This window comes from Nansenia antarctica, assembly GCF_963989245.1.
Source record: "Nansenia antarctica genome assembly, chromosome: 9".
Taxonomy (NCBI): domain Eukaryota; kingdom Metazoa; phylum Chordata; class Actinopteri; order Argentiniformes; family Microstomatidae; genus Nansenia; species Nansenia antarctica.
In genome coordinates this window covers 39535776-39550775 of record NC_137679.1, presented here as the reverse complement: position 1 = coordinate 39550775, position 15000 = coordinate 39535776, and the positions used below count along the sequence as shown (strand labels likewise).

Below are 15000 nucleotides of genomic sequence, written 5' to 3'. Positions count from 1 at the left end.
GAAGCGTCAACATTGATTGAGCATTTCTTGGTGAATAAAGCCACTCGTGTTTACTTTAGGATGTTGAAAATTTGGGAGGCTTATCCCTAACCCTAACCCTCGACACTGAGTTAAAGAAACTCTCGTAATGTTTAAACAGACACATCATCATACGCACTAGATTTGTGTAGTTACCCCTGGCACTCCTAACTGAGCATTTTGAGTCTATTTTTGTTGTTTATAGTTGTGTGTAGAATCTGTGGATGGTTCTGTGATGTGTTTTGTGATGCTCACCAAAAACTGCCGTGAGCATTGACAACCTTTATTTGTTTCTTATTTTTAGTTTTTGTTATTTGTTGTTGTTATGTATGTTGATGTTTTTCTCCTTTGTTATACGTTTTTATGATGATTTCTTGTATAGCCTCATAGCATAATAGCCTAAGTCATATTTTGGCCAAATTGAGATATCTGCCTAACTCTACTCTCCTAACACTGCTGATTCACTGTGCATTATTGCCTCTATGCCATCAGCCTATCAGAATGCTTGTTACATTCCAAAATCACTATCTGCCCAAGTCATCTCTTTGACATAGGCATTTTTGACCCTACATACAAAGATGGCTGGGCTGACCACAAGTCAACTGGCGAGCGACCACAAGTGAAATGACTTAGGCAATTATGCTATGAGGCTAACAAATGATGTTAGTGTGTGGACCCCAGGAAGACTAGCTGATACTTTGCGTCAGCTGATGTAATCTTCTGATACAGCGCCTGTGGCCCGATTCCAATTCTCCGTCTCTGTTCTCTTCAAGGCGTCGTCATGCAGACCTGGGTGCTCAACTGGTTCCGGCTGGTCCCATTGGACAAGATCGACCAGGTGGTGATGTCGTACGGTGGCCTGCGAGGGGCAGTGGCCTTTGCCTTGGTGGTCCTGCTGGACCCTAAACACGTCCCAGCCAAGGACTACTTTGTGGCGACAACCATCATAGTGGTGTTCTTCACTGTCATGTTCCAGGTAAGACTACCATCATAGTGGTGTTCTTCACCGTCATGTTCCAGGTAACGGCCAAGCTCCACCTGCTGCGTTGCGTCAACTCGCCATCGGCGTTGCGTCAACTTCCCGTTGTCCAAGCTCCACCTGCTGCGTTGCGTCAACGTTGCGTCAACGTCAACGTTCTACTCTAGCTCCACTGGCTAGCTCGTACTTGGAGCTGTCCGTGGTACCACGTGGTACAATTGGTCTCATTGTGACGTCTGCGTCCACCGTCAAAAATCAAACTTTTTTGAATGTCTACTTTGGACGCAGCCATCGGACGCAACGCTGACGCAACGCAGCAGGTGGAGCACCTTTCATTGATTACAATGCATTTGATCCCAATTTCGGACGCAACGCATATTAGACGCAACGCTGACGCAACGCTCGATGGCCATGGTGGAGCTTGGCCGTTAGACTACCATCATAGTGGTGTTCTTCACTGTCATGTTCCAGGTAAGATTAGATTAGATTTATTGTCCCCAGGGGGAAATTCATTTTCACACCACTGTACAGTATACATATACACAGACAACACCGTATAACACAGACAAACAACAGACAGTACTACACATGACAGATACACAAGTACACACACTCAGCGCGGTCTATTATTTAAGGCAACAATGGCTGCGGGGATCAGACCTTTGCCAAAGCGAGCCCTTTTGCACCGTAGCGTTCTGTACCTACGCCCGCATGGCAGTGGGGCGAGGTACATATTGAGTGGGTGGATGATGTCCTGTTCTATTGTGGTTGCGATGCGTGAGATGGCCCTGTTGTTTAGTGCTGTGAGGTTGGGTGTGGGGAGTCCAATTATCCTGGCAGCAGTGTTGGTGATGCTGCGTGTGAGTTTGGCCCGGTTGATGACTGTGAGCATGTTGAAGAAGCAGGAGGAACAGTACATGAGGATGGGCTGGATAATGCTCTGGTACAGTAGTAGGAGAAGATGGGGGGGAAACATACAGTCCTTTAAGTTTGCGGATGACGGATAATCTTTGTTGGCTCCTTTTAAAGATATCGGTGGTGTGTTGGTTGAAACTAAGTTTATTGTCCACTGTTCACTGTTCCACTGTTCCAGTGTTCACCTGTCGTTACATTTATATTCATTATATACATTTTAACCATTTACCAGACGCTTTTATCCAAAGCGACTTACAATTAGAGATTACAGGGACAGTCTCCCTTGAGTAACTTCGGGTTAAGTGTCTTACTCAAGGGCACACTAGTGGTGGTGCTTTTCCCAGGTGGGATTTGAACTCATGACCATCTGACCGTCACCAGTCCAACTCACTATCAACTCACTATCAACTCACTATCAACTCACTAGGTCATAAAGGTTCAATAGAGAAACAGTTACAGTGGCCCTGCCTTTCAATATGAAACGATTCATCGTTTTCGTGTTCATCATTTTCAAACACGGGGATGGGTTTGTCCCCTGCTCCCTGCCAGGCTCTGGAACTTCACAGATTAATCTCTCTAGGTCGTCCTCGGACGAGCCCTCCGTAATCAGTCATCCTGATCCTCCATACATCTGGCTGGCTCGCCGGACCTTTCCGCCCCTGCATCTTTCTTGAGTACGTCCACGTATGTCAGTGTGGGACGCCCTCGTGATGGAGCTGTGTGTAACTGTGGTAGTGTAGCTGTTAGTGTGTAGTTGTGTTAGTGTGTATCTGTCCAGCAGTGTGTTAGTGTGTAACTGTGTTAGTGTGTATCTGTCCAGCAGTGTGTTAGTGTGTAACTGTGTTAGTGTGTATCTGTCCAGCAGTGTGTTAGTGTGTATCTGTCCAGCAGTGTGTTAGTGTGTAGTTGTGTTAGTGTGTATCTGTCCAGCAGTGTGTTAGTGTGTGACTGTGCTGTGTGTGTATGTGTCCAGCAGTGTGTTAGTGTGTAGTTGTGTTAGTGTGTATGTGTCCAGCAGTGTGTTAGTGTGTAGTTGTGTTAGTGTGTATCTGTCCAGCAGTGTGTTAGTGTGTAGTTGTGTTAGTGTGTATCTGTCCAGCAGTGTGTTAGTGTGTAGTTGTGTTAGTGTGTATCTGTCCAGCAGTGTGTTAGTGTGTGACTGTGCTGTGTGTGTGTGTGTCCAGCAGTGTGTCAGTGTGTGACTGTGCTGTGTGTGTATCTGTCCAGCAGTGTGTTAGTGTGTGACTGTGCTGTGTGTGTATGTGTCCAGTCCAGCCCTGTGGTCTCTGGCAGCCCTGGGTGTTAAGCAGCAGTGATTGGTCTGGAGGCTGAGGGATGCAGCTGTAATTGTGATGAATGGAGACGTTTATAGATGTCGAAAGGTCGACGGCCAGCAGCAGGATGGTGTTGGTATTCACTTTTCTTGTTGTTTGTAACACACACGCACACACGCGCACACACACGCACACACACGCACACACACGCACACACACACACACACACACACACACACACACACACACACACATGCAAACACACACACACACACACACACAGTCAGCTGGGAGATGGTGGAGGACAGCGTGAGGTTGTCTCAGCCCCAGGGCTTCCCTCCTCCTCCTCCTCCTCCTCCTCCTCCTCCTCCTCTCACCAGACCATGAAGACGTCTCCTCTAGAATAACAATGACTATCTGAGGTCTGTTAGGCCCCACACATGTACACTACTGTCCTATAGGACACACACATGTACCCTACTGTCCTATAGGACACACACATGTACACTACAGTACTACGGGGGCGGCTGTGGCTCAGGAGGTAGAGATATGAGAATGATCACAAGGTTGGCGGTTCGATCCCTCGGCTGGCCACGTGTCGAGGGGTCGAGGTGTCCTTGGGCAAGACACCGAACCCCCAAATTGCTCCCAATGAGCGGGGCCGGCGCCTTGCATGGTAGCTAGCTTGCCGCCCTTGGTGTGTGAATGGGGGAATGAGAGGCCGTTGTAAAAGCTCTTTGGAATAAGGCGCTATATAACTGCAGTCCATTTAATCAGACTTGGACACAGTCAGCGTACTCAGGTTATATTAGGGAACGCTTCCTGAATGAAACTATTTTGTCTTTTAGTATCATCCCATCTCCCATCTTTACACACCCTCTCTCTCTACAGTCCTCTCTCTGTGAATGTGTGTGTGAGTGGGTGAATGAGAGGCTGTTGTGAAGCGCTTTGGAATAAGGCGCTATTTCAGTGCGGTCCATCTACTACTCGCGTTTCAGCCAGATTGAATTTGGATTATTAAAGAAACAACAGGAGGGTGCAGTTTTCTTTCTCCATTAACATGTTTGATTGGAGCTCTGGCTCGGCAACGGGATCACCTATCAAGACAAAAGAAACGGGTCACCTACTCTGTTTACCACGGCGTAAATATTGGATGATGTTTTCACAGTCGAGCTGTGAAAACAGAGAGCAGTGATGACACCGACACTGGGTTCCTGCCACGCTCAGGTTCGCCTCCTAGTGGAGAAACACAGCATTACTTACTTGGACATCTTTCTATAGTTCTATCAGACTATCAAACTTGTTGCTTGTTGTTTGTTGCTTACAAGGTGTTTCGAAGGTGAGTAGTGGGGTGGCAGGTCGTCTAGGGGTTAGAGGTCAGAGAGGCAGGTTGTCTAGGGGTTAGAGGTCAGAGAGGCAGGTTGTCTAGGGGTTAGAGGTCAGAGAGGCAGGTAGTCTAGGGGTTAGAGGTCAGAGAGGCAGGTATTCTAGGGGTTAGAGGTAAGAGAGGCAGGTATTCTAGGGGTTAGAGGTCAGAGAGGCAGGTATTCTAGGGGTTAGAGGTCAGAGAGGCAGGCATTCTAGGGGTTAGAGAGGCCGGCCAGCAACCGGTAGGTCCCGCTGGTTCGATTCCCGCCTCAGGAGGGAGCCGAATGTGAGCTGGAGGGTTGCTGACATTGTATCTAATGTGCCTACCACCACTGCCGTTGTGCCCTTGAGCTTATGCCCTAACTTCTCCGGGGGACGCTGAAGATGGCTGGCCCTGTGCCTAGACCCCAGAGCTCTGTTCTCCCTGGGGGGGGGGGAGACGTGTACACAGACTACATTTCGTTGTGTCAGTACTTGAGTAGCTGAGTTGAATATTAATCTTCATCTTAATAGTTGCGTGTAGCCTACCCCACTGTACCAGGAAGGTGCTCTATGAAGCTGTCATAGGTGGGGTCATTTGACCCTGTGAGTAAAGAAAAATGTTATATCTTTGCACTTGATCAAATTTCCGGACCCTCCTTTCATGACTTTTCCTAGATATGTGCGTTCGACCACCCAGTATCCTTACATTTTCAAAATCACATCAGGATAAGCAAGTATAAAGCTATTTAGCAGTTTTTCTGCGTAGGAAGCAGGCTAATTTACAAGCGGCCATGTAGGGGTTGTTGTGTGTAAATAGCAGCTTAGCATTGCAAAGAGGCGGCTCTTTTAGTAGGTAAAAAAGGCACAGCTGTTCTAGTGATAACTGCTGAGAGAAGTTGCAATCTGTGCTCATTCTATCTGCTGGCGTCACAGTAGAACATGTTGTACTGCTGCAGCCCAGAGCTGCAGGGTGAGGAAGTCTGCTCAGAGGATCGTCTCTCACGCTGGCATGTCGCCTCCCTGCCACCTCTGGTGTCTTTGTTTGCCCAGATGTACAGTCATGCAGCACTCACAGACGCATGGCTTATCTGTGTGTGTATACATACACACACACACACACACACACACCAGGGATAATCCCCTCTGGATTTTGAGTGTGAATCTAAAGGATTTAATTTGATCTTCTAATCAGGAATTCCTCCTTTGCTCTCTCTCTCCCTCTCTTATTTTCTCTCTCTCCCTCCCTCTCTCTCTCTCTCCCTCCTTCCCTCCCTCCCTCCCTCCCTCTCTCCCTCCCTCTCTCCCTCCCCCCCCCCCATCCCTCCTCCAGGGTCTGACCATCAAACCTCTGGTGAACTGGCTGAAGGTGCCTCGCGCCACCAGCCGTAAGCCCACCATCAACGAGGAGATCCACGAGAGGGTGAGTGACCGCTGTGTTCAGACCAGATCAGCTCAATACAAAAAGATCCAATTCAGATCAATTCAACTCAATACAGAACATCCTATTCAGTTCTCTTTCATATCCCACTATCTACTTCCATTCAACTCAAACTGACTCAGCTCCAAGCTGCTCTTCTATTCAATCTTTGTCACTGAAGGTCAACAACTGGACTACCACAGGCCAGGACCTGACAGGCCCTAAAGTCCCACTAGACTACGGCCTCTCTACCCTCCCTCCCTCCCTCTCTACCCTCCCTCCCTCCCTCCCTCCCTCCGGAAGCCCAGTAGCTCTAATGGATCCCTAATAAAGGAGTGTGTGTTTCTCCGTGCACGCTCCCATTATGACACTCTGTCACTGTCACGGCCCCCGAGGCCGCCATTACGGCCACCGGCCCGGGACGGAGGTCTGATGGAGGAATGATTCACTGATAAGGCGGCAGACTCACCTCTCACAGTCTCCTCATCTCCCTCAGAGAACCTTCCGGCACTCCGTCATGCCCTGACAAGCCTCCGGAGGGCGACTCCCTGCTCCAACAACTGTCTGTTGCAAAACCGCTTTCATGCCCACTTTGACAGAGCGGGTTAGGAAATAGGACTTCCTGCTATGAACGAACGAGATAAGACCGTATCGGTTTTTATTATTAATAGATAGCTGGCCGTTCTAGGAACAGAGCGTATCGAGAGAGAGAGAGAGAGAGAGAGGTTATGGGGGAGGTGGTTATAGTTTTATGGCTCTGAAGGCGATAAGGTATTCATTTCTATGCCGTTTTTTTTTAGAGGCTTAATGTTCGAACGTTGGATTGCGTTCAACACTGAGGACGTTTCGGTGCTATAAAGTGTCACCTGTACGCGTATATCCGCCCCTGTTCTGTTCACCATGCTTTTGAGCATCCCATGGCTTGTCAGAGTGGTAGTATTTATAACTCCCAGCTGGGAGGGCTGGGAGGGAGGGAGGGGGGGTGCGAGTAGAAACAGCAGTATGTGACGTTAGTGGGTCAGATATGAATAAAACATCACAGCTTCTCTCTGTGTGCCGGCCCGGGTGGGTGACCCGCTACGGGCGGCCATTTTAGATTGAACCACGCCACGCTCAAGTGTGTCGGGAGGGGAGGGGAGGGGAGGGGATATAGAGTGGTAGAGGGGAGGAGGAGAGAGTAGAGGGGATGAGAGGAAAGATACAGAAGTGTGGTGTGGTGAGTGGGGGGGGGGAGGGGGCGGCGGCTTACTTACAGTGGAGACTTCAATCCCACGAGGACGTGACATTGCAGACTGCTATACGTAAGAACAGGTTTGATCCAGTTCAATGCGGAAGGTTTAACTGAGCGAGAGAGAGAGAGAGAGAGAGAGAGAGAGAGAGAGAGAGAGAGAGAGAGAGAGAGAGAGAGAGAGAAAAACCCAACAAACCCAACCGTGGTACTGTTCTGTTGACCCAGGCCCTAGCGTACACACTCACACGCTCTGTTGACCAATCAGATACTGAGTGACATTGTGACCTCCCGTCCCCAGGCCTTCGACCACATCCTGACCGCCGTGGAGGACATCGCCGGCCTCAACGGATACCACCACTGGAGAGACAAGTCAGTACCCTCCTCATCCCCTCTACCCCCCTGGTCAGACCCTCTCCATCCCCTCTACCCCCCTGTACAGACCCTCTTCATCCCCTCTACCCCCCTGTACAGACCTCTTCATCCCCTCTACCCCCCTGTACAGACCTCTTCATCCCCTCTACCCCCCTGTACAGACCTCTTCATCCCCTCTACCCCCCTGTACAGACCTCTTCATCCCCTCTACCCCCCTGTACAGACCTCTTCATCCCCTCTACCCCCCTGTACAGACCTCTTCATCCCCTCTACCCCCCTGTACACAGACCTCTTCATCCCCTCTACCCCCCTGTACAGACCCTCTGCATCTCCTCTACCCCTCTGTACAGACCTCTTCATCCCCTCTATCCCCCTATACAGACCTCTTCATCGCCTCTACCCCCCCCCCCCCTCTCTACAGTACATATTTCAAAAATCCAAATTCTAGCATTATGACTGCCATTGGCCTCTGGTCCTAGAATAGATTACTTTTTCTTTTTCTTGCGATGACTAAATGATGGATAGATGATTCACTTACCTCTCTCCATGACTCCTCTCAGGTTTGAACAGTTTGACAAGAATTACCTGAGCAAGCTCCTCATGCGCAAGTCTGTCTACCGGAAGAGCGAGCTGTGGGAGGCCTACCAGAAGATCAACTTCAGGGACGCCATCAGCGTGATAGACCAGGTAGGACCAGGAGGGATGGAGGGATGGAGGGAGGGAGGGACGGAGGGATGGATGGATGGATGGAGAGGAGGGAGGGAGGGAGTGATGGAGAGAGGAGGGAGGGTGTGATGGAGGGAGGGAGTGATGGAGAGAGGAGGGGACGGACAGGAGGGGGAAGAGAGAAAGAGAGAGAGAACGAAAGAGAGAGAGAGAGAGAAAAGGTGTCAGAAAGAGGCGGTGTCAGTACCCAGAACGACCACCAGATAGAGCTATTCGTCAACTCAAGGCAGCAGTGTACTTGAGCTATCGTCTCCTATGGTCAATCCAGCACTGACTGTCAAACACAGAGCTACCAGACATCACTATAGCATCATATGATACATCCATACACCACTATACCATCACATGATACATCCATACACCACTATACCATCACATGATACATCCATACACCTCTATACCATCACATGATACATCCATACACCTCTATACCATCACATGATACATCCATACACCACTATACCATCACATGATACATCCATACATCACTATACCATCACATGATACATCCATACACCACTATACCATCACATGATACATCCATACACCACTATACCATCACATGATACATCCATACACCACTATACCATCACATGATACATCCATACACCTCTATACCATCACATGATACATCCATACATCACTATACCATCACATGATACATCCATACACCACTATACCATCACATGATACATCCATACACCACTATACCATCACATGATACATCCATACACCACTATACCATCACATGATACATCCATACACCTCTATACCATCACATGATACATCCATACATCACTATACCATCACATGATACATCCATACACCACTATACCATCACATGATACATCCATACATCACTATACCATCACATGATACATCCATACACCTCTATACCATCACATGATACATCCATACATCACTATACCATCACATGATACATCCATACACCACTATACCATCATATGATACATCCATACACCACTATACCATCACATGATACATCCATACATCACTATACCATCACATGATACATCCATACATCACTATACCATCACATGATACATCCATACACCTCTATACCATCATATGATACATCCATACATCACTATACCATCATATGATACATCCATACATCACTATACCATCACATGATACATCCATACATCACTATACCATCACATGATACATCCATACACCACTATACCATCACATGATACATCCATACACCACTATACCATCACATGATACATCCATACACCTCTATACCATCACATGATACATCCATACATCACTATACCATCACATGATACATCCATACACCACTATACCATCACATGATACATCCATACACCTCTATACCATCACATGATACATCCATACACCTCTATACCATCACATGATACATCCATACACCACTATACCATCACAAGATACATCCATACATCACTATACCATTACATGATACATCCATACATCACTATACCATCACATGATACATCCATACACCACTATACCATCATATGATACATCCATACACCTCTATACCATCACTTGATACATCCATACACCTCTATACCATCATATGATACATCCATACATCACTATACCATCACATGATACATCCATACACCACTATACCATCACATGATACATCCATACATCACTATACAATCATATGATACATCCATACACCACTATATCATCATCTATTTATTCTATTACATACATTTTAGTTTTTTTTATCTGTTTCCTGTATGTATAAATATAATTTGTAAATATAATTATTTTATATCTTTTTATACTCTACATCGTTGTAAATAAGGGCCAACTCTCAATGATTTCTTAGAGTTTAATTAAACGTAATATGTCATTTATATTAATATTATGCATCACTACTATATCATCTATATCTATATCTATATCATCTATGTCTATCATCTATATCTATAAATGGACTACACTTATATAGCGCCTTTATCAAAAGCGCTTTACAACGGCCTCTCATTCACCCATTCACACACACATTCACACACCAATGGCGGCAAGCTACCATGCAAGGCGCCGGCCCCTGCTCACTGGGAGCAATTTGGGGTTCAGTGTCTTGCCCAAGGACACCTCGACATGTGGCCAGCTGGGGCTCGAACCGCCGTTCTGCCAACCTTGCGATCATTAGACGGCAGCTCTACCTCTCGCTCCACAGCTGCCCCTATACTATATCACCTATATCTATCATCTATATTTATACTATATCTATACTATATCGTCTATAATATCATGTGTTCCATCCTCAGTCTCTCAGCTCAGGTGTAGCCTTTGCAGACAGCCCTGTCAGGTACATGTATATCACTATGAGTGTTTTACGAGGGGAAGCGATGTCTGCCAAGCCGAGACGTGTGAACCTCCTCACCTCCTCTCTCCTCTCTGTCAAGTGTGGACACTTTACTACAGGAAACGGGAGAAGAGGGAAAGAAAGAAAGAAAGAAAGAAAGAGAGAGAGAGAGAGAGATGTTCTTAGATGACTTTCTCAGATAGGCCTTGTAAAAAGACGATGAGTCATCCCTTAGTTTTTTTGTTTTTCCGCGGACGACGCCAAACTAACTGCCGTGGCGGGCTTCTTCGCCGCGTCGAGATCCGACACCTGACGCTCTCAGCCACATCAAACGTGCCTGTCTCGCCCGATGACATCACCGCCGTGCGGAGCAGGGTGAAGCCACACATCGTCAACGGCAACCGGCCCTTTAAGTGGGCCGAGGAGAGTCAGAGGGATGACATCAGAGGACAGGAACGCCAGGAGATACAGATACGGAGGGGGGGGGGGGGATCAGAGTTGTATTTTAGGGGGAGATTCTTTAAATAATATTTCTCCGACTAAATCCCCTAACCGCCTATCCTGAAGGCCTCTCAGCTTACATAGCTGACGTGCTTCATGAGCTGCGTGTGAGATAGCACCTCATGTACATTCATCAAACACCCTGCGTGCTGTCTTCGGTGGAGCAGGTGAAAGAGAGAGTCGTGGTTATGATTTAAATACCCCAACTGTTACATTTCTGACTGTGTGCTTTCTCCGTACATGTGCTTTGCATTGATAGTAGTAATCATTTCAGTAATCAAGTAATTACTGGAATGGAACCAGGCTACATGGAAAGCAGATTCCTGGATGCCTATTTATATGGAGCAGGCTGCCTGTGGTGTGACTCAGACCTACTGTGTGTGTGTGTGTGTGTGTGTGTGTGTGTGTGTGTGTTTGAGAGAGTGTGAGTGTGAGTGTGAGTGTGTGTGTGTGTGTGTGTGTATGTGTGTGTGTGTGTGTGTGAGAGTGTGTTTGTGTGTGTGTGTGTGTGTGTCTGCGTGTGTGGGGGTGTGTGAGAGTGTGAGTGTTGTGCGTGTGCGTGTGAGAGATTGTGTGTGTGTGTGTGTGTGTGTGTGAGTGTGATGAGTGTGAGTGAGTGTGAGTGAGTGTGTGTGTCAGTGTGCGCATAAAACATGAGCCTTTGGTGTGACTCAGACCTCTCGAGGACTCTGTTTGTGTGTGTGTGTGTGTGTGTGTGTGTTTCCTGTGCTCACTCGCTTTTTGGCAGGGGGGGGTAGCAGCATTTAGAGAGAGGCCTTCAGTACAGGTTAGAGAGAGGCCTTCAGTACAGGTTAGAGCAGGGGTAGGCAACCTTTTTGATATGAAGTGCCATTTTTAAATGTTCTTGTTAGTCAGTGTGCCAACCACAATATCCAACCACAATACCAACAGATCTGCAATTTTATTCCACAACATGAACAACAATTTTCAGCAAAGAGCTATGTATGCAAAGCCATGTATGCTAAATAAACCTAAAAATGTAACTAACTGAAACTTGAACAAAATTACCAACATAACATCTAAGACAACTAAACTTTGTGATGCGTAGCACAACTTTAAGCAAATTGGAGCGCTCAATTTCTACCAAAGTTGCTAACTGCGCTCCCTATGGTTATCATTTTAATAAGTAGGCCTAACTGGAGGGTGATTATACAAGGGTCTTACTTGTATGAATTATAATTTATATTTATATAATTATTTGGTTGTTACTTACATTTTATTCTTTTATTCCAACCACAACAAACATATATTTTTTGGGGGTTGCAAAGAGCTATGTATGCAAAGCCATGTAAACAGTCCTAACAATCAATGTCGTGATCCCTGGCCCTGTTTTCCTTTGCTCAACTCCATTATCTGGGGGTGGTACTTGGTCACTTTAAGTTATTATTAATTATTAATTATAAAATTATTAAGTTGCACACAATTAATGCAACCGCTCCCCTCTGTTTCCCGACCATGGCAGGAAATGGCAGATCTGTTGTCACTGCAAAAATCCTGCTAATATCAATCCCTCGCTCCACAAAATGCTCGATAAGAACTTTAGCGATGTCCTCACCTGCCAGACGTGGCATGTCATTCACATCTACGCTCTCATCAAGTGCGAGGCTAAACACCGTCGCATCTTTCAAACCAGCGGTCTGCTGCGCTTTCACGTTTTCTGCCATTTCTCCTATTCTTCGTTCCACACTTCTGGCTGACACTGGGATGTCTTTTATTCTTGATTTTATTGTGTCTTTGTTTGATAAGCCTTCAAACAAAACATCTGAGATACAGAGGAAAGCCTCCTTAATATATTCTCCATCAGTGAATGGCTTTCCACGTTTCGCAATGCAATGAGCAATGCGAAAGCTTGCTTCAGTTGCGTGATTTTTAGCAGTGGCAAATGCTTTAAAGGTGCTGGCCTGCTTCCCATACCTTGACACAGCACGTCTTATTGATTCGGCCTTGTCTGCTTCATCCTTGAACGACTTGAGTTATATTGATACAAGTATCGAATCGAATTCAGAATTTTACTTTGAAAATTGGCGCCAGAATACGGCTCTCGTGGAGTGGATGAGAGACTAGGGCTGCATTCGTAAATTCGCCCTGAGAGCGCCGGAGCGTCCCTGAGACTGCCTCTAGTCCAATCAAATTACTTGGTCCCATTGTGACATTGAACCCAGTGTGCGCGAATTTACTGCTGGCACGCGTGCCATAGGTTGCCGACCCCTGGGTTAGAGAGAGGCCTTCAGTACAGGTTAGAGAGAGGCCTTCAGTACAGGTTAACAGGATGGGAGACCAGGGACATGTTGAAAGCCTGGTGTCAGGGGCCAGAGAGAGACAGATCACAGGTTCAGAGGCACATCAGAGGGCTGGCGTGGTGCTGATGTGTGCTGAAATGTTGAGATATGTGTGTGTGTGTTGGGGGGGCGGGGGAGGAAGGGAGGCTGGGTGGGTGGGGCAACCCTCTCTCTTCTCCCTGCCTGGAAATGTTTGTCACACCCGGGCAGGACCTGGCTCACGCTCAGCCTCTCAGAATAATCACCCTTTGTTCCCGTCATACAATCCCTCCCTCCCTTCCTCTGCACGTCTATCATTCCTTATCTCTCTTTTCATCCCCTCTCCTCTCTTTTATCCTCTCATTCCTGTTCTTGTCCACTCCTATCATCATCTCTCTCTCCTTCTCTCATCCTCCTGTTATCTTGTTCACTCCTCCTCTCCTCTCCTCTCTTCATCTCCTCCCCCCTCTCTTCTTGGCATCTCTGTTTTTCTCATCCCCCTCTCATCTCTCTGTATAAACTCCTCTCTACTCTCTCTCATTCCTGTTCTTGTCCACTCCTATCATCTCTCTCCTTCTCTAAATCTCCTGTTATCTTGTTCACTCCTCCTCTCCTCTCCTCTCTTTATCTCCCCTCTCTCCTCGTCTTCTCTCTTTTTCTCATCCCCCTCTCATCTCTCTGTATAAACTCCTCCCCTCTCTCTCTCATCCTGTGTAAAGTCATGTCTCTTCCAGCAGTAACCTATCTGCTCCTTCCTGTACTCTCACAGCATATCAGCAACATTATTATAATAATGTTATTATTATTATCATTATTCATCTGTCTCAGTGATAAAACTCCTGGCCCACGTGTAGTCCAGAGGATCCAGTGATACACTGTTAACCTTCTTATCTTGATCACATGACCATATTTCATGGCTGTGGAGAGGTAAACACTCAGGAGGCTAACCAGGCGGCCATGACAGGTACTACTGCTGTTGGCATGTCAGGGGGTCAGAGGTCAGGGACGTTAGTTGTGCAGTATTTCACTCTTCCCTGGACGCAGAGTCTCGGTCCCCCAAGAATTTCATTTCCTGTAGCCTTCAGTTTCTTGCCACTCAGCTTCCTGAGGCAAAATGCTAATATTAGATATTAGCGTCGATGTGGAGGTTTCCAGGCACAGGCCCACCCACGACCCACCCAGTGAAATGTTAAAGGGGGAAACATTGTTTTTATGGGCCGAAAAGGAAACAGTGTCATGAATGTTCTTTCTCTGAAAACCACTCAACTCCCTTTAAGCAAATAGAGCAAATTCAATGAAGAGTAACAGTGTTATTTATGGTCTTGTTTGGGTTTTGTTTGAATTAAATCCTGGGTTTGCGCAATTTAATACATTTGTCCCATTCCAATTCAACGCTAATCAAATAACGCCACTTATCTACTCTGAACATCTTGCTTTCATCCTCCTCTTGAATTTCAAAACCGTTATTTTCGTCGCCACAGAACGTAGTCAGGCCACAGTACATTGAAACTGCCCACAAAACAAGCACTGGCAAACACTATTATACTTAGCCTGTCACAAGCCATTAGCCAGTCGTTTACCAGCTCTCAGGAGCTAGGCCTATACA

The 15000-nt window shown here is 46.8% G+C and overlaps 1 protein-coding gene across 1 annotated transcript in view; it reads left to right on the top strand.

Moving 5' to 3' along the window:
- The window catches only part of slc9a5 (solute carrier family 9 member A5), a gene marked incomplete at its 3' end in the record, with an annotated part of 36263 nt that overhangs the window by 11936 nt on the left and 9327 nt on the right, over positions 1-15000 (top strand). The window contains exons 6-9 of the mRNA XM_080538792.1: positions 792-994; positions 5867-5956; positions 7483-7553; positions 8117-8243. Of these exons, the coding sequence (XP_080394918.1) occupies positions 792-994; positions 5867-5956; positions 7483-7553; positions 8117-8243 (491 nt within the window). The remainder of the gene's footprint in view (positions 1-791; positions 995-5866; positions 5957-7482; positions 7554-8116; positions 8244-15000) is intronic.